This window comes from Salmo salar, chromosome 02 (assembly GCF_965601325.2).
Source record: "Salmo salar chromosome 02, fSalSal1, whole genome shotgun sequence".
Taxonomy (NCBI): domain Eukaryota; kingdom Metazoa; phylum Chordata; class Actinopteri; order Salmoniformes; family Salmonidae; genus Salmo; species Salmo salar.
The window spans coordinates 38,012,822-38,036,720 of record NC_138292.1 but is presented as its reverse complement, the minus strand read 5'-3'; the positions used below and the strand labels follow the sequence as shown (position 1 = coordinate 38,036,720).

The following is a 23,899-nucleotide window of genomic DNA, read 5'->3' as shown; positions in this document are numbered from 1 at the left end:
GCGGTCTAAGGCACTGCATCTCAGTGCAAGAGGCGTCACTACAGTCCCTGGTTTGAATCCTGGCTGAAAAACATCTGGCTGTGATTTGGCGCACAATTGGCCCAGCGTCATCTGGGTTTGGCCGTCATTGTAAATAAGAATTTGTTCTTAACTGACTTGCCTAGTTAAATGAAGGTACATTCTTTTTTTTAAGTACAAGGGAGGAGCGAAAACCCGCAGACACTCGGCTTTCCTTGGAATGAGTTTGACACCTGTGCTTTAGGCCAATTATTTGAACCTGGTTTGTAATATGGAAAATCAATATACAATAACGGTACTCCTACAAATGATATCACAATGTAACTAACCACATACCCACAGTTCTTAGTGCTTTACCCCTCATAGATGCTCATCTTAGATCACCAAATCAGTTCAAACATATTGCACACAAAAAACTCAACACCGTAAATAACTTCACTTGTATTTATACTATTTATATGATAGATATAGCATAACTATTATTTACAAACTGCAATATTGTCAGTAAAAGGAGACAAATACAGACATTCCAAAAAAAACAACAGATGGGAAACAATATGAGTTTTAAAGTCAGTGCTGTGCTGAAATGCCAGGAGGTAAAGTCATAACCACCCAGTAACTCCTCACTGTGAGGAAGGTGGGGAATCAGTTAAGGAACACTTCAGTATCACCGTGTTCACATCATGCACACATGATGTGGGTCTGTGCTGACATGTGTGATTTTTGGAGGTTGACAGTCCACAACACAATGTGCAAAGTTGTGTTGCTGAAAAAGTGTACAATCAACAACTCCCCAGAAGGAGGTGTGGTAGAAGCAGCTAACAAAGACATGCAAAAATTAAATATTCTAAATATTCAGACAAATTAAATACCCTACACAAAGGACAGTAAAGATGACAATGCAGTTGAACAATTCAAAAATAAATAAATGACTCCTTCCTCGGAGGGTTGGGAGCGACAATGTCAAGTTGTTCACTTAAGGACAGCCATGCAATTGCAGCAATTATCAGATTCATCAAGCATTCTTTTTGATAGACAGATGTTTACATTGAGTCTTGAGGGCTTTTATCAAACATATTGGGTCGAAAACAGTGACCATTTGATATTGCGTGTCGACAGTGGCGGTTCTAGACCATTTTAACTGGGGGGGCCAAGCTGGGGCCAGTTGTACTGTTAGAGGGGCCAGTTACATTAGACGTTATTGTTGTCATATCGTTTTGCATGTGGTACGATACTGTTGTGTTCCGCCTAAAGCCGTCCCTCTAGAAAATGTGTGGGTTAAATTACTGTTCCGCGTTGCCACTGTCTAATAACGGATATAAAAAAAGAACGATGGCAAAAATTACTTATGTAAAACTTATTTCATACTCCACATTTAGGGGGGCCACAAGGGGGTCCAAAATTGTTGTCACAGGGGCACTGGCCCCCCCTGGCCTCCCCCCAGAACCGCTAGAGCGTGTCGAATGAAACATCCAATAGATAGCATAATCATCACATTCACACTGCTCGTGAGCAATACACCTTGGAATTAAATGGATTTCACAAACAAAACCAAGTAGTTCTGCACTTCATCATTTCAAAAAGCTGGTATAGCATTTCTTCATCTTTTTCTTTAAAAATAGAAAGGTGTCTCTAACTTGGTAAAACAACAAGCCCCACACACACACACACACACACACACACACACACACACACACACACACACACACACACACACACACAAGCAATAGCTCAGTTCTCAAGCCTTCTCCTATGACTAGAGTACAGTATCTTCTCTTCTCTGACCTTTGTCCCTATCAACATAGTCCAAAAGAAGAACTTCTCAATACATTCTGGAGAAATACACTGAGTTGGTTGACTGGAAACGGTAGGTCCCCAAGTTCTCCTCTTGGTCCTGGTATCGGAGTGGCAGAGGAGGCCAGTCCTGGTTTCAAAGTGTGGAAGGAGGGTATTAGGAGTCAGATGAGCCCTATTGTGAGTGCCCCATTACAAGTGCACATTGAAGGCCAGCAGTTCTTCAGAGTGTATGTTGTTGAGGGAGCGCAGTTCGGGCAGCTTCAGCAGCAGCTTGGTGAAGGTGGTAGTCTCGTTGGCGTGGTTCTTCATGATCAGACTCCGCAGCGCTCGGATCAGCGTGTCCTGCAGCGCCTCCACTGACTTCAAGTCCTGGATCCCCGAACGATCTGATCACAGAACAGAGCATAAGAACAATCTGTATGAAAGAAGGCTTTAAGTTTCATCATACACATAAGTATTGTGTGTTAACACCAGTGGCTGAATGGTATGTACAGGACTGTGTTTTAAATGGCACTTTTGACCAAAGTAGTGCACTATATAGGTAATAGGGTGCCATTTTAAACACAAGACCATAATACAGTCAGCCAGCCAGCCAACCAACCAGTCAGCCAGAGGACAGCCAGCCAGCCAACCAGAGGACAGCCAGCCAGCCAACCAGTCAGCCAGAGAACAGAGTACAGTGATATGAGGACAGTGTGTTTACAATTACAGTGTGTATAAAAGGACACTGTGTTTTACAAGGACACTGTTTACAGTGTTATTTACCGGCGGAGACGAGGACGACGGCAACGAAGAGGCTCATCTCATCCTTGTCCAGCTGCAGAGCGGCCAGCTTCTCGCTGAAGTCACACATGGAGGTGAGCAGCTCCCCGGCCCGCAGCGAGCGCAGCAGCTCCAAGCTGTAACACTTCCCCGTCAGGAAGGTCACGGTGCGCTCGGCCACGTCGAACAATGAGGCGAAGCGCACCATAAGCACCTGGAGGGAGAGAGGTGGGAGAGAGGGTGTGTTAGAACGGGGGGTTATGGTGACTAGCACTGGGCAACATACTGGCAGAATTCAACAGTGATAATGCCCACCTAACTGGGTTAGAGAGTTCAATGTTGAGTTAGAATACACTGATACTCCACCATAAGATATCTACAGACTGTAATATATTTTGCCAATTCAACACTCAGAGTTAAAGAGAGTGTAATGTTCAGTTGGAACACGACAGCCAGAGTTGGGAAAGATCTATTTTTGGTGTCAGAGTCCAGAGATTCTTACCTCAAACGTTCCGTTTTTGAGCAGGCTGACTTGGTCGTACTCCGGGAGGTCTCGGAAACCCGGGATCCTCTTGGCAAACCCCACCACCTCGCGCACGGCCGGGATGAAACTCAGGGAGAACTCCTCCCAGATCTCCTGGCTGCGCTGGCTGGGGTCCACATAGAGACTAGGAATGACCTAGGGTGACAAGAGTCGAGAACAGGGCCCTCAGTTATGGAAAACAGGACACAGGACCAATAATGCAGAAGAAACAAAATGGGGGGATTTAGAGGATAGGCCTTTTTAGGTATTTTCCATGTGTGCTTTAGGCATGGTTATGGGGTAATTTCAGGTGTGCAGTATACAATGTATTTCTACTGTAACATTTTGTAAAGAGACCTTCAATCTCCTCAATGTTTCAATGAAGGCTAATTAAATGATAAAAGGACACTCACCAAGTTTGTCTTGTGGTCCTGTAGGCTGTATGATGGTCCACTGTAACCATTGGAGACGGTCTGTACATTGTGCATTGTGTTGTGGCTCCTGTGATGGAGGCTGTAGGAGTCTTCTGCCATGCGGCCACTGGGGTCGCCGTTTAGCTGCGCAGGCTGCTGCTGGTAAACAACTCTCTCTTCCCGGCAGGGACCGTTGGTGACGCGTTGATGGCTGTTGCAACTAGGCTGGTAACCCCTGGCGCCTTCGTTGCAGCGGTTCCAGCTCTCCTGCAGTTCCTCCATGCGGCTGTCTCTCCTGTCTTTTACAGTTTCCCCGGCGACCGGCGAAGGTGACTCCTCCGCTTCCTCTTTGATGGACTGTTGCTGCTCACGGCGGTACGAGAATGTGCCCCGGTGACACACCCTGGAAGGAGGAACCTCATCATCGCCGCTATCCGACGAAGAGGAAGAGGCGGAGCTAGAGCCGGTCTCCATGGAGTCTGGAGCGGAACGGGGTGAGGAAGGGTTGGAGCCTGATGAAGACGAGATAGATGAGGAAGACGAGGCAGAGGAAGAGGAGCTGCCGTCATCGGGGAGCCCTCCCATGGGGCAGGGTGGACTCTGGGTGCCGTGGAGCTGGCTGTTGTTGTTCATCATCATGTTGTTCATGGCGTTCTGCATCTCCAGCAGCATGCGCTGCTTCTCTCTCTTTGGGATGCGGCCAAACCTAACAGCTGGAGAAGGAAATCAAATAGAACACACATTAGTACATATATCACTAATAAGGTCTGAAATATCCCTACAGTCAGTCAATCCATCAAACTGTAAAAAGAAACCCCTCACCCCCATTAACCATTGTATTTCCTTTTGGGAAAAACTCCGTTATTATTTTCTATGTACATTTAAAAGTGGAGACTCACAGTCTCTAGACATGCCCACAGCCAGACACTTCTTGTGCATTTAAAAGTGGAGACTCACAGTCTCTAGACATGCCCACAGCCAGACACTTCTTGTGCATTTAAAAGTGGAGACTCACAGTCTCTAGACATGCCCACAGCCAGACACTTCTTGTACATTTAAAAGTGGAGACTCACAGTCTCTAGACATGCCCACAGCCAGACACTTCTTGTACATTTAAAAGTGGAGACTCACAGTCTCTAGACATGCCCACAGCCAGACACTTCTTGAAGCGGCACTGCTGACAGCGGTTCCTGTTGATCCTTATGACGGTGCAGTTCTCCATCTTCAGACACTTCTTATACCGGATGCTATGCTGGATGCTCCTCCTGAAGAAACCCTGAGAACAATCACAGAAAACTTTGTTTGTGCGCGGTTATTACCAAGTTAAAACACGAATGACACTGTTAAAACACTTACGACACAGAGCCATTGAATAACATGAATGAAACCTAGGACTGGCAGTGTGGCATTCCATGAGAAGCAGTCAGGACTAGTCTTACCTTACAGCCCTCGCAGGCGTGGACGCCATAGTGGAACCCTGAGGCCACGTCGCCGCACACCTTACACAACAACACCATGCCGTTGATCTCTGTAAGGCGAAACGCACCGCAATGTTACTACTAATTCACACCTCTCTAACAAATGTACTGTTCCACCCGTACACGATGATGACTCATGTAGACTTGAGAATACGAAATGCACCTATTACCTGGATCAGTGTGGCAACTCATACAATGCATTTCCTATCCTTTGCCAAACTGAATATATCTAGTATCCTTGCCACACTGAATGTATTTCCAGGACTGAAATACACTCACTGGTGATGCTGCTCTTGGCGGAGGTAGATCGCCCAGTCTTCTCTGTGCCGCGGCTACGTGGGTGCTTGGCTGTTGTAGCGCGGGCGACGTCCACCATGATTCCTACTGCCCGGCTTGGCAGTGAGGGATGAGGCGGAGAGGAGCACAGGTAGCTGCTGCTGCAGCTGTCACTCAAACAGGACTCCGGGCTGGAGGCGGAGCCAGAAGAGATGTAGGTTATTACACCACCTGAGGGGAGAAGGAAAAAAAACACAAAAGGTTATTGGAATATAATTCAAATATACGTCATATCAAAAACATAATATTGAAGTCATAATCTTGATCGTAATAGTTGTAATCTTGTTACAACTAAGAGAGACAAATTATTATTCTAAGTTTTTACCCCGTTGTAAGTCAGAGTAAGGTTATAATAGTGATGGAAATCGACCAACTATGTCAAAGGTAAATAATAAACCATATATAAGTGTAATTAAACCATAAAACATCTGCCTGATTACCCTTGCCACTCCCAATATAGAGCCTGTTGTTGTCCTGTTGTTTGACCTGTTTTACGACCTCATGCCTGGCGATTGAATAACACCACTGTTACATAACAAGCTGGCTCTATGGGTGTTTACAGTTAACCTAAATAGTACAGCAAAGCCTGCAGTCCCAGCCAGGGTCATACATGTTACCATTATTGAAGAACATTTTGGAACAAAAACACAAATAATCACAGAAATACTTTATTTAGACTTTTGGGCACAGGGTGATAAAGTGTGTTACATGACACACAGAAACCTAATCAAAATATCTTCCATTTGACCTAAATTACTCAACCCTCTATGGCATTACTTTTTATTTTGTGGGGGGAAAAATATTTCACCTGATTTTTTGGGGAGCTTGGGGGTCCCTATTAATATATCCATCATAAAATGTGTCTAGTTTTCTATAGTACATATGGTAAGTGGAATAAGGAAAACAAGCAATATATGAATTAGAACGAGTTTTATTTAGACAAACATCAACCACAAATAGTTACAACCAATCACAATTAGAAGCTTTAAAGTCAAAACATCAAGAATCAAATAAACAAACTACTACTAATTACAACTAACACCTCATGTATAAATGTTTCTCACTTTTCATATAAACCAACATCCAAATGACTGTGTGTGTGTGTGGTGTGTATGTGTGTGTTTGGAGGGGTTAGCCTGTATGTGCGAGTGTGTTTCAGTGTTTCTGAATGTGTGTTTGTGTGGGTTAATGTTTGAATCGGTGTTTCTCTTTTTGACAAAGCACACTCTGATTTCCGATTCTGTTTGGAACCTCAGGAAGCAGTTGCTGGTGGATGTGAAACAGAGGTGGACATCACATTTCTGGTGGATGTGAAACAGAGGTGGACATCACATTTCTGGCACTTGGCTTTTGGTGTACCTGTGCACGCTGGTACCTTGCATCTCCCCTTCTTTTCAGCCATAATCATCCAGTGGGCTGTGGCATCCAGGCGCACATCAGGGACTGGAATTGGAGCAACGGGTCCTTTTCTCCTCTTCTCCTCATACTCACCAGCAATTGTGGAACTGGGACGACCTTTCTTGGGCTCCAGAGTCTTTCCACTTTTGCATAGGCCTTCAGCGATGTATAACTTGAAGGTATACAGCTTCATTTGTTCCTTCTTTCTCATGCCAGTGCCTTCACAATCTCTTCAGTAGAGCAGCCAGATGGTCACGATGATCATATCCAGGAAGTGGAACACCAGCCTGTGGTACCACTTCTTTGAACTGATTTTGTTCCGGTACAGTGCAATCAGTGATTCAAGCAGATCCACCCCACCCATATTCTTGTTATATTCTTTCACCACAGCAGGGCAGGGGACTTGTGATCATCTTTCGCTTGCGATCCCACCTGTCAACCTCAGGAATTTTTTGATGGCCTCCCATCTATTCAGTATCATGGTCACAGCTACTTGGGACACTCGGCAAGCTTTGTTCCAAAACATGCGGGTGCCTGGTAAACCAAACAATGACATGTACACCATAATACCCAGGAACTGCTCCAATTCTTTTGCAGGTGAGGTTAAGGGGCTTGTTTGCGTTACATTGTATCGCATATAGATTTGACTGCCCTACAATAACTTCCAGAATGTCTTCAGAGAAAAACTGGATGAAGTACTGATATCATCAGATCTTGAAAGCAGGCCCTGCCATTCTGGGTAAGCATTGAAGTATGCATTGTGGGGTGTTCTCCTCCGGGGTAGGCGTGGAAGATCAACCTCTGCTACATCTTCATCCTCATCCTCAGACACAGTCTCATTGTCAACAGACAGGCATTCTCCTTTAAAAAAGAAAGCAGGAAGCACACATTTGAATGTGTCATATACCCTTCTTTATCCACTGACACGCATGCAAACACACACACACACATTACTTTGCTGACTGACCCCCTAACTGTCTCTCAAACCTGATTCGGGGATCCACTCTTCCTGACTCTCCTCAAGCGCACTGTCCTCACTGTCAGAGGGAATGACCCTAACTGCATTTCCTGTAAGTATCAGTAGATAGTAAGGTAAAAACATTGACTATGGTCATAATTATGCATCCGCGCACATCTCCACACCTTAGCATGTCATTGCCCGAAAAAACGTGGTCTAACTGCACAATGTTTCCCTGAGGCAACAAACCAAAAAACACAGTTTTAGTATATAATTAAAAACAAAATAAGTATTTAAATAATCAAACATACTTCTTTATATACTCATGCACATATATTTTTTTTTATATAACGTTATTTCAATTTAAACATGTTAAAAAGTGATTTTATCTTACCAATTGGTGGCACTGTGTGCCATGCGGCTTTGCTTCCTGAAAGGACTGCTCCACCCCCAGACAAAAGGCCACACTCACTTCAGCCCCTCATTTCATTGGACACAGACATGTCAGGTGATATCATATATATTATTTTTTATTAAAAAAATTCAAGGGGTGGTGTGAGGTCCAAAAAGGTAGTTTGTTGCCTGAGGGCAACTCTATGCCATAGAGGGTTAATGGTGTACCATCAAAACATGACACTACAGTGTAATGTGAAAAATAATGTGTTTCTGTAATCATTTGTATGCACTTATTTTATTTATTTGGGGGTTGGGTTTCTCAGTTCTTCTATAATATATTATATTGAATAATACTGCCCTCTACAAAGCAAAAGAGCAGTAACTGGACATGATCTATCATGATCTATCATGTGGACAAAATGTGTTTCTGATAAAATGGGACTTCATGTTTGCTGTGGCTGGTAAAAGTTAGTGAAACCAAAGAAAAAAGCAGTAAATGCAATCGCTCACCTCAGTTACTGCTTTTTACCTTGAATCACTAAGCTTTAGGCTGTAGTTACTATGGTTTACCTTGGCATTATTTATTGTTGTTTGTTGAAACAAGTATCAAACTATCTGACACTGACAGCCACATACAAATAAATGTATGAACACAAGTTTGCGTTGTAAAAATAAATCGTGATTCCAGTGGGTGTACCAAGCAACAAGACAGTAACTGCCAGATAATGTCAGAGCTCAGGGTCAATATGAATACAAAATAAACTGGAAAAAAGACAACAGTTAATCTCCAATGATCTGACTACAATTCATTTGGCTCGACAATTAAAAAACGCTGAAGTCATTTTTCTAAGTTTCCATTTATGAGCAGTTCTTTTGCTTGATAGGGCACAATACTATAACATACTTTTTACTTTCTGGTGTAACAGTATAGCTTCCGTCCCTCTCCTCGCCCCAACCTGGGTTGGAACCCACATCAACAACTGACACCCACGAAGCATCGTTACCCATCGCGTCACAAAAGCCGCGGCCCTTGCAGAGCAAGGACAACAACTACTTCAGGTCTCAGAGCGAGTGACGTCACCCGGTTGAAACTCTATTAGCGCGCACTACCTTAACTAACTAGCCATTTCACATCGGTTACACTGGCAAAAGCAAAGTTATTCTTGTAGTCACTGGTGTTAAATCACGTTATTACATAAGAAGGTTGACATTAAACCAAATGCTTAAATATGGGCTAAATAAGCCCAGCTAGGAAAATAATACACCTGTTGCTTGGTGTACAGGAGGCTCAGAAACAAAATCAACATAAATTAATATATTATACTATGTAGCCCTAAATGTCGTTAATGGTCTCGAAGACCTGGCCATGATTACCTAACCAGCTACGACTATTCGCTTCCAAAACCCACCCACATGTGGAGCTGTCATGTCTAAAAGAGAGCAAATCTAGGGCACCAAAATTGCCTCCTTCAGTCTCACATGGACCTGCATACCGCCCTCGAGCTTGGACTCCGTGCAGATTTATGCAATGATTGCGTTACAGCCTCTTTTCGACCAATGAGCAGTGAGAGTCGAGAAGCATCCGCACATGGCTAGGCAGCCTGGTCCATGTGAGGTGAAGCAAAGCAGAACATTGAAGTGTCAAAACAAAAAAAAACCGTAGCACAGTGGCATTCCTAACCATGTACATGGCTTGACAATAAGCAGACCAGAAAAGCTAAATCATCTATTAGAAGGTTTCTAATTGTGGTCCATATATAACTTATAAAAAGCACACAACTAAATAAAATGTGGACAGATAAATGAGATTGCACAAGCTTTTTTCTAGAACAGATTCTTAGAACGACACATTGATTCTAAACAGCAACAGTAACACTAGATTTGTAACAAAGTAACACATTTGCAAACAAGTAACTGATCAATGTAGCGAGAGGTGGACACTTTCAATTACATGACAAGATACATTGTAACATTGTAATAGCACGGATAATAAAGCCGGTCTTACCAGGCTTGATTGATCCCATGTCTGCAGGCACCGCGATTCCGTGAATATTTAGAGAAAGCAACCTACGCTGACTAAATGTCTTGTCAATAACTCGCCAGTTTGACTTTAAGGATTGCAAAGTACGATTATCCTTAGTAGCACAGTGGTTACACTGTAACAAACTCAATTTAAAAGCGTCGATCATCTAAAGCTCAACACTGTTTCTTATTTAAGTCTCAACTACATGACTGTAGTAAATATTTGTAGCGTGAATATAATTATCTGCACTCCCATGTCAGTATCCTGAACAAAACAAGTTCTGCTCTTCTTTCAGTCAAAATGCCCGAGACTTTTGAGGCATCTAATACAACTTGAATAGTTTTTGTATATTTAAAGATATGTAACAAGATGAGAAACGCTGGATGAAGTCCCTTGTTGAATGACTCTTCTGTACTCAATGTTCTAAATAGTGTGTTAACCATGTGACCCAGTTGTCAGCCACTCCCACTTGCCTGGGCGCTTGAGTCACTTTAACCCAGTGACACACTTTTACAGACCAGAGGCAGAGTTAAAGGCTCAGTGCAGTCAAAAACGTGAATTGCCTATGTTATACACGCAAACACAAACACTATATATCCACACTATGAGCTTGGAATAATACTGTGAAAATGATAATGCCCTTTTAGTGTAAGAGCTGTTTGAAAAGACCCCTGACATTTCAGCCTGTTTTGGTGGGATGGAGTTTTGGCCTGCCTGGTGACATCACCAGGCGGCAAATTAGTTAATATACAAATAAGAGTTTCAAACCCCTCTGCCAATAACGACTAGTTTTCTGTTTTTATCTCCCCACTCAGTCCACTCCCATACAGTCCTAGCAAAACCACTGCTTGAGAAATTGCTATTTTCTGAGTTGTTTTTTTCCATTAAAATGGAAAAACAATCACAGTAAGATACTTAATTGCTACCCAGAAATGATTTGATAGAGATTCAAATAATAATGGTAACAAATAATGGCTGCATTAGAGCTTTAACACAATGATAAACATAATCGGGACTGCTCCAAGCAAATCTCTAGACTACCTCGCATAAAGTGAATCCATAGGCAGTGCATTGTGATTATACCATCCTCCATTGGATTACATCGAGGTGGTACAGAAGGAATGCAACATATGTATAGTTCAGAAAAGGAACTCAAAAACGACAAACTCCTAACGGTACATAGGGGGTCTACTACTATTAATGTCAGTAATAAAGAATATGCTAGAAAGCTTTGTGTCCCTACTGGAAAGTTACATAATCCATGTGCGTACAAATTTGAGCACTGATGTCATCAACATTCAAAAGCCTGTATCATTCCTATCATAGACCTACTGCTCTAGTAAAGTCACACAGTAGAGGTAAAAGTCTGTCAACCTCAAATGCCAGATGTATTTTGACAGGCAAGAGTTAGTTTGATTAAAAGTAATCCGGCTAATACTACTGACGAGTGAGTGTACTTGGACTTTAAATGACTGTCTAGGGTCCATGTGAGATGGAAACAGATATGCAAGTCATTCCAATAATAACATAAGTAGTAAATATTTTGGTAAATGTATTGTTTTTATGTATATTCATGCAGCTTAAAATCATTGTCCAACCGAGCATCTAAAACATTGTCCAGTGCGCTTCTAAAATGCGTACGTACATTTTCAACAAAAATAAATATAAAACCTAGTTATTCCTAATCAGATATTGCCATACCAGTTATTCATTTCATGGTTTAAACCTCAGGGCCCAAAGTTACTGTAGTTTCATTCAAATCATTTCACATCCATTTAGAACAGCTGTTCTTTGTAAAGGGTAAAACAGCCACTTATTGGACTGCTGCAAAACCACATTGGCATGTTGTACATACAGTGCATTCGGAAAGTATTCAGACCCCTTCACTTTTTCCACATTATGTTACGTTATAGCCTTATTCTATAATGGATTTTTTTTTAATCCTTATAAATCTACACACAATACCCTATAATAACAAAGCAAAAGCAGGTTGTTAGAAAATGTTGCAAATTTATACAACAGAAAAAACTGAAATACCTAAGTATTCAGACCCTTTTCTGGGACTCAAGTGCATCCTGATTCCATTGATCATCCTTGAGATATTTCTACAACCTGAGAGTCCACCTGTGGTAAATTCAATTTATTGGACATGATTTAGAAAAGCACACCCTTCTATATAAGGTCCCACAGTTGACAGTGCATGTCAGAACAAAAACCAAGCCATGAGGTCGAAGGAATTGTCTGTAGAGCTCCGAGACAGGATTGTGTTGAGGCACAGATCTGGGGAAGGGTACCAAAAAATGTCTGCAGCATTGAAGGTCCCCAAGAACACAGTGGCCTCCATCATTTTCAAATGGAAGAAGTTTGGAACAACAAAGACTTTTCCTAGAACTGGCCGTCCAGTCAAACTGAGCAATCTGGGGAGAAGGGCCTTGGTCAGGGAGGAGACCAAGAACCCGATGGTCACTCTGGCAGAGCTCCAGAGTTCCTCTGTGGAGATGGGAGAACCTTCCAGAAGAACCACCATCTCTGCAGCACTCCACCAATAAGGCCTTTGTGGTAGTGGCCAGACAGAAACCACTCCTCAGTAAAAGGCACATGAGAGCCCGCTTGGAGCTTGCCAAAAGGCCCTTCAGACCATGACAAACAAGATTCTCTGGTCTGATGAAACCAAGATTGAACTCTTTGGCCTGAATGCCAAGCGTCACTTCTGGAGGAAACTTGGCACTATCCCTACGGTGAAGCATGGTGGTGGTAGCATCATGCTGTGGGGATGTTTTCAGTGGCAAGGACTGGGAGACTAGTCAGGATGAGGGAAAGATGAGCGGTGCAAAGTATAGAGATCCTTGATGAAAATCTGCTCAGGACCTCAGACTGGGGTGAAGGTTCCCCTAACAGGACAACTACCCTAAGCACACAGCCAAGACAATGCAGGAGTGGTTTCGGGACAAGTCTCCGAATGTCATTGAGTGGCCTAGCCAGAGCCCGGACTTGAACCCAATCGAACATCTCTGGAGAGACCTGAAAATAGCTGTGTAGCGATGCTCCCCATCCAACCAACTCCCCAAAAACATGTGTGCCAAGCTTGTAGCGTCATACCCAAGAAGACTCAAGGGGGGGGGGGGGCGACGACAATGTAATCCCTTTTAGAATAAGGCTATAACGTAACAAAATGTAGAAAAGGTCAAGGGGTCTAAATACTTTTTGAATACACTGTAGTAGAGGCAATTTATCACTAATCCTTCATCTGACCATAACCAAGCACCCACGGTATGTATATGAGCTTGCACTGTTCCTCTAGCACAAAATTCCATTGGCTTTTCAAGTGAGAGATTACCATGTTATTTTGCAATAACTAAATGCTATTAAAAAGTATAACATGGACAACAGAACTGTGTAAAAAAGTACTTAGATTTGTAGCTATTGTGGTACAACTGTACTGTAGTTCCATATTAAAAGGTGAAATCCACATTTTTATGGCACTGTTTCTGCATTTTATTTGAGGGATAGCCTACTATATTTCAGGAGATTAGCTAAGCAGTGGAGTATCCTACGGAGAATAATAAAATATGACATTACATATTGTTTCATTGTTTTTCTTTATTTTCATATCTGCACAGATAACTTAATCAGGAACCAAAAAATATACCAGACAATAAAGTAGTAAAAATCTGAAATAGAAATCCCCCCCCACACGGCTGTGCTCTATGTGGCGTACCGCTTCGTCCACTGTTTGGCTGTTCTGTCATGCTCGGCTCTGTTTGTCGTGTACTGGGTGGCGATGCTTCCAACCAGGGGATCAGCTGAAAGTGAAAAACAACATGAGGGAAATAACAATTAGAGGGTGGTGGTGAATCTTGAAACAATTACTTTGCTCCAAGTGATGAATTATACGCATTTTATAACTACTTATGAGTTATGCCAGCTTGTAGTGGTATCATAAGGAATTATACATGCAATATAAGGCATTGTGTGTGGGCCTCAAAGTGATACCCATAACTTTTAAAAAAGTAATCCACATCAGAGCACAAAATGACACCAAAGAAATGGACCGGTATTTGCTATTTACCATGTTACCTGCAGATTCAATTTGACCCTTCTCGAGAGTCAGGAATACTAATATTTGCTCTGGTATCATATTTCCAGCATGGGACAGATGCTAATCTGAAGAGAAACAAGTAAAAGGGGACAAGGAAGCCAGTTAGGCTCCCCGATGGATATCTTACCCGGGTTACAGTCTGTGAGCAGAGAGCAGATGGACAGCAGCACCTTGGAGATGGTGAGGGCGGGGCTCCAGTTGTCCTTCAGGATGTCCAGACAGATCACCCCCTGACTGTTGATGTTACAGTGGTAGATCCTCGTCCGAAACGTTACCTTGAGGAAAAACAGAAGTAGAAAACATACATGCCATGTGCATATTAAACATAATAACAAGGCTAGAGACTCTAGATCAAAATCTATACAGAACAAAAATATAAAACGCAACAAGTGTTGGTACCATGTTTCATGAGGTGAAATAAAAGATCCCACACATTTTACATACGCACAAAAAGCTTATTTTGTGCACAAATTGGTTTACATCCCTGTTAGTGAGCATTACTCCTTTGCCAAGATAATCAATCCACCTGACAGGTGTGGCATATCAAGAAGCTGATTGAACAGCATGATCATTACACAGGTGTACCTTCTGCTGGGGACAATAAAAGACCACTCTAAAATGTTCAGTTTTGTCACAACACCACAAATACGTTTTGAGGGAGCGTGCAATTGGCATGCTGACTGCAGGAATGTCCACCAGAGCTGTTGCCAGAGAATTAAATGTTCATTTTTCTACCATAAACTGCCTCCAATATCGTTTTAGAGAATTTGGCAGTACGTTCAACCGGCCTCACAACCGCAGACCACATGTAACCATGCCAGCCCAGGACCTCCTCATCCTGCTTCTTAAAATTATTTTAATTTTATTTAACTAGGCAAGTCAGTTAAGAACAAATTCTTATTTACAATGACAGCCTACACTGGCCAAACCCGGACGATGCTGGGCCAATTGTGCGCCGCCCTATGGGACTCCCAATCACAGCCGGTTGTGATACAGCCTGGATTCGAACCAGGGTGTCTGTAGGAACGCCTCTAGCACTGAGATGCAGTGCCTTAGACCGCTGCGCCACTCGGGAGCCCTGTGGGATTGTTTGAGACCAGCCACCAGGACAGCTGATGAAACAGAAGAATTTCTGTCTCTAATAAAGCCCTTTGTGGGGAAAAACCTATTCTGATTGGCTGCGCCCCTGCCCAGTCATGTGAAATTCATAGATTAAGGCCTAATGATTTTATTTCAATTGACTGATTTCCTTATATGAACTGTAACTCAGTAAAATCATTGAAGTTGTTGCATGTTGCGTTTATATTTTTGTTCAGTATAGTTATTTATTAAAGTGGATCAACATTTATTGGGGCAAAAGACAATACATGTAGGGCCGGGATGATACCAGTATCGTAATACTTGTGTCGGAAGGAAACACAGTTCAACTGATGACCGGAGTCAGCCTGCAGGCGCACTTCCCGCCACAAGGAGTCACTAGAGCACGATGAGCTAAGTAAACCCCCCCCCCCTTGCCAATCCCTCCCCAACCCGGACAACGATGGGACAATTGTGTGCCGCCCTATGGGACTCCTGGTCCTGGCCAGTTGTGACACAGCCTGGGAACCCAACACTGCGATGCAGTGCCTTAGACCGCTGCGCCACTCGGGAGGTCCTATACAACAGGCTTTTAAAGGACCAAAGAGTTTAGTCTGCTTCGTGTTTTCATTTTTGCCATGGAAAAATTGCAATACTGGTATCGTCCTGGACTTAATTCAAGCGTCAACTACTGAGGCGCAATATGGGACTAACCTATATTCACAGAATCATTTAAACACACAAGGCAGAAAATATCTAAATGTGAAAGAAAATCACATCCATGGACTGTTCTGGCACCCAAGTGGAGGTGTCAAATGCCCCCTGTTGGTTAATGAGAGTACTTCCACATGTTAACAGGGAAAACCTGTCAAACCACAGGGATGGTAAGTACTGTAGATATGCTGCCTGCTGTGTTCTAGAAACTGGAGGAAATTCAGTCATCCTCATTTCACCATTCTTAAGAGAAATTCCATATTGTAATGAAATGATCAAATGTGACAAAACAATCCAAATATTATAGAATTTCATTTGAACAAATTATGAAACGTTTAGATTTGTTTTTAGCACATGGAATTAAACTTAGAACAGAAAAGTTAACTAGTGAGCTAACTAGCCAAGCTACGTTTCAAATTGCCTATTTAGTTAGTGTTGTTGTTATGTATCAAATTGCATAGGCTACCTGTCTCTCCTCCTTCTCTGGAAATGACCCGACTCGCACACACACAATACGCACAAACAGAGGCACACATGTAAATAGCTCTCTAGCAACTGGAAAGTGAGTCTCGGTAGGAGTATCGCTTTTTTTCTTTTTTTTTGCTGCTGTGGCGGCAACAATTTAGCAGCAGCGTAATATGACAGAAACACGGTCGTCATCGCCAGTCGCATTTTTTGCTGCGTATACCCTGAAGAACACGCAAATTAATGCTAAGTAAATCTGTCCCATTCATTGCGTAGAACTAAACCAAGATGACTGTTTTGTAGAGAGTAAGTAGTGACTGGAAGCTGACGATTGCCCAGTACCTTGGGTGGTTTGAAGGGATAGTCGGGTGTGAAGGCGATGTCCAGGAAAAAGACCCCTCCCTCGTAAACAGACCCCGGTGGTCCCAGGATGGTTGACCTCCACTCATAGATGTTGTCTCCTTTGGGACCAGCGCTGGTATTAAATGAGAGAAAGTTACAGATTATGTTAAACTATTAGCCTGGTCACAGATCTGTAAGTGCTTTAGCCCACTCCTTTGTCGTTACCCACCAGGAAAACCAAAGGCGAACAGTCTCCCTAATTGGTGTAAACCGGACAACGTTCTTTGTTATGGCTCAGGTCACTTGTGTGTACTTTGTCTCATTGCCACAAGGGACAGATAACTTAAAAGCTGCAAATCAGCAGTTGCAAAAATGACAAAGCATTCTCCCCACCAGTTTATGTAAAAAGCTAAGGGATTGGGCTAGAGAAATGTAACCACTCAAATTCATAGACAGAGCAATGGATGGTGAGACTGGCCATCCATGATTTCGAAATTATAGTTTTAACAATCACTATATAGCCTCAAAACATGGTTAACATTTACTTTGTTTACAACCATTGGAGTGAAACATTCTTATATATTTTGGATTCTAATGGGGTACAACAGTTGAACTAAGCTCATAAGGTTATAGAATAAGTTATGGGTACATGTAATTAATTCAGAAGTCCCAAAATGGATGAATCGATTGTCCCTTTAAACTACTGCACCTGCAAAAAATGTGTCTGTCAAACTGTTTAGAGCCTATTATCCCTTGGGGTTATACTCGCTTGGTGACCACAGCTTTATATTGCTTGAGAGAACAGTACATTTTCTCTCAAGCTTCAAAGAAGAAGCCTCCATTCACAACCAATCCCTGATCCCTGATGACATGCCTCTGTATCATGACCTATATTGATTTCCTCAGAGCAGATCAGCCTTTATCCTTGGTACATGCTGAACATGTAGTGGGAATTATCTAGGGAGTGATGACTACAAGGCTGACCCAATATAACGTGGGAGATGTAAAATTCAGCTTCATGTAGAATTCCACAAGGTGACTGCGTGGCAGGCTGACCACCTGTTACGCGAGTGCAGCAAGCAACCAAGGTAAGTTGCTAGCTAGCATTAAACGTATCTATTAAAAACAATCAATCTTCACATAATCACTAGTTAACTACACATGGTTGATGATATTACTAGGTTAACTAGCTTGTCCTGCGTTGCATATAATCAATACGGTGCCTGTTAATTTATCATCGAATCGCAGCCTACTTCGCCAAACGGGGGGTGATTTAACCTGTTTAGGATAGGGGGCAGTATTTTCACGGCCGGATAAAAAACGTACCCGATTTAATCTGGTTATTACTCCTGCCCAGAAACTAGAATATGCATATAATTGTTTGATTTGGATAGAAAACACCCTAAAGTTTCTAAAACTGTTTGAATGGTGTCTGTGAGTATAACAGAACTCATATGGCAGGCCAAAACCTGAGAAGATTCTAAACAGGAAGTGCCCTCTCTGACCATTTCTTGGTCTTCTATAGCCTCTTTATCGAAAACAGAGGATCTCTGCTGTAACGTGACATTTTCTAAGACTCCCATAGGCTCTCAGAAGGCGCCAGAAAGTTGAATGATGACTCTGCAGTCCCTGGCTTAAAAACAGTAGCGCATTTGGATAGTGGTCGATCTGAGAACAATGAAACGGGCGCGCGCATGCACGTGAAGAGTCCATTTTACATGTTCAGTCTGAACGAAAACAACGTCGTCCGGTCGGAATATTATCGCTATTTTACGAGAAAAATCGCATAAAAATTGATTTTAAACAGCGTTTGACATGCTTCGAAGTACGGTAATGGAATAATTTGATTTTTTTTGTCACGATACGCGCCGGCGCGTCACCCTTCGGATAGTGTCTTGAACGCAAGAACAAACGCAGCTATTTGGATATAACTATGGATTATTTGGAACCAAACCAACATTTGTTATTGAAGTAGAAGTCCTGGGAGTGCATTCTGATGAAGAACAGCAAAGGTAATCCAATTTTTCTTATAGTAAATCTGAGTTTGGTGAGTGCCAAACTTGGTGGGTGTCAAAATAGCTAGCCATGATGGCCGGGCTATCTACTCAGAATAATGCAAAATGTGCTTTCACCGAAAAGCTATTTTAAAATCGGACATAGCGATTGCATAAAGGAGTTCTGTATCTATAATTCTTAAAATAATTGTTATGTTTTTTTGTGAACGTTTATCGTGAGTAATTTAGTAAATTCACCGGAAGTTAGTTCTGAACGTATGCTAGTTCTGAACGTCACATGCTAATGTAAAAAGCTGGTTTTTGATATAAATATGAACTTGATTGAACAAAACATGCATGTATTGTATAACATAATGTCCTAGGAGTGTCATCTGATGAAGATCAAAGGTTAGTGCTGCATTTAGCTGTGGTTTTGGTTTTTGTGACATTATATGCTAACTTGAAAAATGGGTGTCTGATTATTTCTGGCTGGGTACTCTCCTGACATAATCTAATGTTTTGCTTTCGTTGTAAAGCCTTTTTGAAATCGGACAATGTGGTTAGATAAAGGAGAGTCTTGTCTTTAAAATGGTGTAAAATAGTCATATGTTTGAAAAATGGAAGTTTGGGGATTTTTGAGGAGTTTGTAATTCGCGCCACGCCCTATCATTGGATATTGGAGCGGTGTTCCGCTAGCGGAACATCTAGATGTAAGAGGTTAACAAAAGCGCATTCGCGAAAAAAGCACAATCCCTGCACGAATGTACCTAACATCAATGCCTTTCTTAAAATCAATACACAGAAGTATATATTTTTAAACCTGCATATTTAGTTAAAAGAAATTAATGTTAGCAGGCAATATTAACTAGGGAAATTGAGTCACTTCTCTTGCAACCGCTTGGGCCGCCTGGCTCGTTGCGAACTAATTTGCCAGACTTTTACACAATTATGACATAACATTGAAGGTTGTGCAATGTAACAGTAATATTTATACTTATGGATGCTACCTGTTCAATAAAATAAGGAACGGTTCCCCATGTCACTGAAAAAATAAACATTTTGCTTTCGAAATGATAGTTTCTGGATTTGACCATATTAATGACCAAAGGCTCGTATTTCTGTGTTTATTATATTATAATTAAGTCTATGATTTGATAGAGCAGACTGACTGAGCGGTGGTAGGCAGCAACAGGCTCGTAAGCATTCATTCAAACTTTACTGCGTTTGCCAGCAGCTCTTAGCAATGCTGTTTATGACTTCAAGCCTATCAACTCCTGAGATTAGGCTGGCAATACTAAAGTGCTTATTAGAACATCCAATAGTCCAAGGTATATGAAATACAAAAAGGTATAGAGAAATAGTCGACACGTCATAATTCCTATAATAACTACAACCTAAAACTTAACTGGGAATATTGAACAACCAGCTTTCATATGTTCTGAGCAAGGAACTTAAACGGTAGCTGTTTTTTTTTTTTTTTTTTTTTACATGGCACATTGCACTTTTACTTTCTTCTCCAACACTGTGTTTTTGCATTATTTAAACCAAATTGAGCATGTTTCATTATTTATTTGAGACTAAATAGATTTTATGTATTATATTAAGTTAAAATAAAAGTGTTCATTATTCTTTCAGTATTGTTGTAATTGTCATTATTACAAATATATACAAATCTTCCGATTAATCGGTATCGGCTTTTTTTGGTCCCCCAATAAATCGCAATCGAAAAATCATAATCGGTCGACCTCTATTTTCTAAACACTCTTTTTTCCCCACCATCTTAATCCAGCCTGGCATTTCAAGTCAAAACATTTTGATCAAAATAGAAGGTGCAGCTTTATTTTATCAGCATATGGGACATGAGAAAAGTCAGAAAGTAATGCAAGCCTTTATGAATAAGTGGTAAAATCATTATTGTTTGGAGAGTCGCCTGTAGGTATTGACCATGGCAATACGAAAGACACTGTGGACGGATTAGAACAGAGAAGATGAGCTCAAATAAAACCAACCTGCAGTTTGGCGGAGGGTCCAGCGTGATATCTGCCAGCTCTTTCTGAATCCTGCAGAAACAAACATGCCTTCAGTTCAATCATTGATTGCCCAGCCATACCTTTTTACACCTTGGTTTTCTCAGCCATGGTCCAATACAGTGAGGCTAGAATATTTTGAAACAAATAAAGTACAGAGAATATCTTAGTGCTAGCTACAATCATCTAGGAGATTAACCCGCCCCTCTGACTAAATGTCACTTTGTTGTTGTTGTGTGTGACAACCAGCCAATATTTCATGAGGTTTGGGTGTTACCTCTTTGCGCTGGTGGATAGCAGCTTGGAGGTCTTGCTCATACTGGCTTTGCTCTCCCGTTTCTTGCAAGGTGTGTCCTTCGGTTTGTTTTGATTGGAGGAAGAAGATGAAGAGCTGGTGCTGACACGCGAATCCTCATCCGACATACCGGTTTGGACAAGAAATGAGCAGGAACCTACAATGCGATTGTGATGCAGCAGTTGAAGAACAAAAAAGCTGTAGCTTTGATAGCTTGAAAGCAATTTCATTTATTTGCAAAAAGAAGTAACGTTACAGTTATGACAGAGCACCTTAAACTTTCTAGGAAAAAACAGCTACCTCAACATAGCTTGCTGAGATTACCTAAAAACATGCTACTTCAACACAGCTTGCTGAGATTACCTAAAAACATGCTACTTCAACACAGCTACGACCAGAAGTGACTTTTCATAGGTTAGAACGTACGCAGCAGGTTAGGAGAATTAACGCAGCAGGTTAGGAGAATTAGGTTAAGGTTAGGAAAAGGTTTCGTGAAAATGCTCTCCTAACCTGCTAGGAAAAGTAACTTCCGGTCATAGCTGTATCGAGGTGGAATGTTTTTAGGGAGTCCCTAGGCTTAGCGGCAACGCCAACAACCTGATGCATCTGGTTTTCGGGGATACAGTTTATTCAACTTAGCTTTTACACTAGCTAAGTTAGGTTACGGCAGTGGTTTCCAACCTTTTTCGGTCACTGTACCACCAACAGAATTTTGCTCTGCCCAGAGTACCCCCTCATGTGCATTTTACCAGTAGGCCTATGGTCTCATGAGCCTTCAAGTACCCTCTGTGGATAGGCAAAGTACCCCTGGTTGGGAACCACTGGGTTAGGGAGTATCATACAGCTTGCTGCTTGGCTAGTGCTCAGTTGAAATAGAAGTAACTGGCTAGCCGTCACCCCCTGGCAATAATATTGTGATTATGGATGGTTGCGCAAACAATGTTGGACAGCCCCGATATGGCAAGCCTCCATTATTCCCCAAATGTAATAGATCATGAATGATATGTTCAACCATGGTGGTGAACAACAGCTACTTAGTCTGTTTGGCGAACCACCATTTGATGGGGAAATTCTCGGGCCTCCTTCACAGTAATTAATGTTAGCTAGTATTTCTGGTCTGGAGTTCTTTGCTATAGCCTATTCGCTACGGGAGACCTGAAACGTTAAGACAATGATCTCACACATTGATTTGTGTGTAAATTACAGGTCTCCCGGAGCGAAGAGGCTACAGCAGTTTGCTTGTGAGTTCGCCTACAGTAGTTTACGTTTGCAATTGCTTGTGGCAAGTCAAGCTGGTTGGACTAGGTTTGGTTAACTATGTGGACATTAACAGCTGGCTAGCATAACCATCTAGCTAGCTAGTTAACGCTAGTCTCAAACGTCCGACCTGATTTTCTCGACCCCCGTTATTAGCCGACCGTTTGACTGCCCAGACCGTAGCCAAAGTTCGCAAAATACTGAAGTTACATCAAAGTTGACGCCCACCTTAACCTTTCAACGTTCTGAGATATTTAACTTAACTAACGTTAGTTGGCTAGCTAGTTATTTGGCATACAACATTACACCATACAGTGAAGCTAGCTTAGCTACTAACGTTACTAGCTTGAGCTAGCTAACGTTAGATTTATTTCCTGAGCCAGACAGTGTCACCACAAATGTGTCTGTCATTAACTAGCCGTCTTTTCCAATACAAAACAAGTTGAATACACTCAGAGAACTTCAATGTATTTTATAAATCAAGTGACATATTCAATATTAAAAGTAACGTTAGCCAAGTAGCAAATTACCTCCTTTGTGTCTGGATCGCCCCACTGCCTGAGCTCGTGCGTATCGCCTTCTGTGGAACGGAAGTGCCCCGGGTGCAGTGGAATCATATCGCGCACTCACTATGATGAAGGTAAATCCGCACACAGGGATCATTCAATATTACGTCATGGAAGACTGATATGACATTTTGACATACATTTAAAAAAAAGATGCACGAAAAAGCACATGTCGGATGAGGGCCAAGATAAAATTTGGAGTATCACTGAATATGGTGTCACCAAGTCAGGGTAAGAGAGAGGTTCATACATGGTCTATGGTTCATGCCCACCTCTAACCTAGACCTGTAATGCAGTTTCTTCTGCTGTGGTCTATTTTACCCTGGTTTCACCGATTCCCTGGATTACCCAGAATTCATTATATGCACAGGCAGTGGCAATGTGTGTCAGTCATGAGGCAGAAGACTGATAGGTCCAGAGATGATCATTTTAACACCTGTCACAGACCACAGAGGGTTCACAGTTACAGAACAGAGAGTATAGTCACAAGCCAACCAGTGTTTTATTGGGTGCTTCATTAACACAAGTCATAACAAACCACCCTGCCATGCCAGAGTAGCCAGTAAATGTACAAGTCCTGCCTCTTTCACAAGCAGACCTATATTTCTGTGGTCTGCCTCAAAAGCGTTTGAAAAAATACATACAGTACAAACAAAACCAGAGAGCGTAGAAGAGCATGACATGTCATTTGATGCAAATCTTCTCCTGTTCCATGCAGATAACATTGATGACTGGAATTGGAAATTAAAAAACACAAGAACCTAGGGTAAAGTAAAAAGAGTATATCATCTGCATTTTGTTCCTGGAGCCACTATGAAAACAAGGATACCTACTGTATAGTTGAGGGACAATGCTCATCAGAATAATAGTATTTTTTCAATACAATTCCAACATTCAGATATTGGAAAATAAAATCCCAATCTACTCTTTGTATAAAAAAGAAGCTTTCAAGTCAACAAGG

The 23,899-nt window shown here is 42.0% G+C and overlaps 2 protein-coding genes and 1 long non-coding RNA gene across 3 annotated transcripts; all 3 read right to left on the bottom strand.

Annotated features, from left to right (window-relative positions):
* Positions 1-448: 448 nt before the first annotated feature.
* Positions 449-10,537, bottom strand: LOC106582110 (nuclear receptor subfamily 1 group D member 2). The gene is made up of 8 exons (XM_045703326.2): positions 10,085-10,537; positions 5,271-5,498; positions 4,953-5,041; positions 4,645-4,789; positions 3,514-4,226; positions 3,080-3,256; positions 2,581-2,791; positions 449-2,201 (listed from the first exon to the last, which is right to left on the bottom strand). The coding sequence occupies exons 1-8, from the start codon at positions 10,266-10,268 to the stop codon at positions 2,005-2,007; spliced, it is 1,944 nt and encodes a 647-aa protein (XP_045559282.2). The 5' UTR covers positions 10,269-10,537; the 3' UTR covers positions 449-2,004.
* Positions 6,243-10,077, bottom strand: LOC106582118 (uncharacterized). Its single transcript, XR_001323251.3, has 2 exons — positions 8,078-10,077; positions 6,243-7,586 (listed from the first exon to the last, which is right to left on the bottom strand). It is a non-coding gene; the product is annotated as an uncharacterized LOC106582118 (long non-coding RNA).
* A 3,145-nt stretch (positions 10,538-13,682) lies between the features above and the next one.
* Positions 13,683-23,041, bottom strand: LOC106582094 (ubiquitin-conjugating enzyme E2 E1). Its single transcript, XM_014164838.3, has 6 exons — positions 22,903-23,041; positions 21,098-21,272; positions 20,803-20,853; positions 16,800-16,932; positions 14,329-14,476; positions 13,683-13,905 (listed from the first exon to the last, which is right to left on the bottom strand). Exons 1-6 carry the CDS (start codon positions 23,033-23,035, stop codon positions 13,808-13,810), a joined length of 738 nt encoding a protein of 245 aa, XP_014020313.3. The 5' UTR covers positions 23,036-23,041; the 3' UTR covers positions 13,683-13,807.
* Between the last annotated feature and the right edge of the window lie 858 nt (positions 23,042-23,899).

Excerpts from the sequence above, each read along its gene's own strand:
- LOC106582110 (XM_045703326.2), bottom strand. The coding sequence starts at position 10,268 with ATGATCGACGCTTTTAAATTGAGTTTGTTACAGTGTAACCACTGTGCT. Across the intron at positions 5,042-5,270 it reads CGCCAAGAGCAGCATCACCA|AGATCAACGGCATGGTGTTG; the intron begins GTGAGTGTATTT and ends TTCGCCTTACAG. Across the intron at positions 2,792-3,079 it reads TCAAAAACGGAACGTTTGAG|GTGCTTATGGTGCGCTTCGC; the intron begins GTAAGAATCTCT and ends CTCTCCCTCCAG.
- LOC106582094 (XM_014164838.3), bottom strand. The coding sequence starts at position 23,035 with ATGATCCCTGTGTGCGGATTTACCTTCATCATAGTGAGTGCGCGATAT. Across the intron at positions 21,273-22,902 it reads GCGATCCAGACACAAAGGAG|GTTCCTGCTCATTTCTTGTC; the intron begins GTAATTTGCTAC and ends ATCGCATTGTAG. Across the intron at positions 13,906-14,328 it reads GCTCACAGACTGTAACCCGG|CTGATCCCCTGGTTGGAAGC; the intron begins GTAAGATATCCA and ends TTTCACTTTCAG.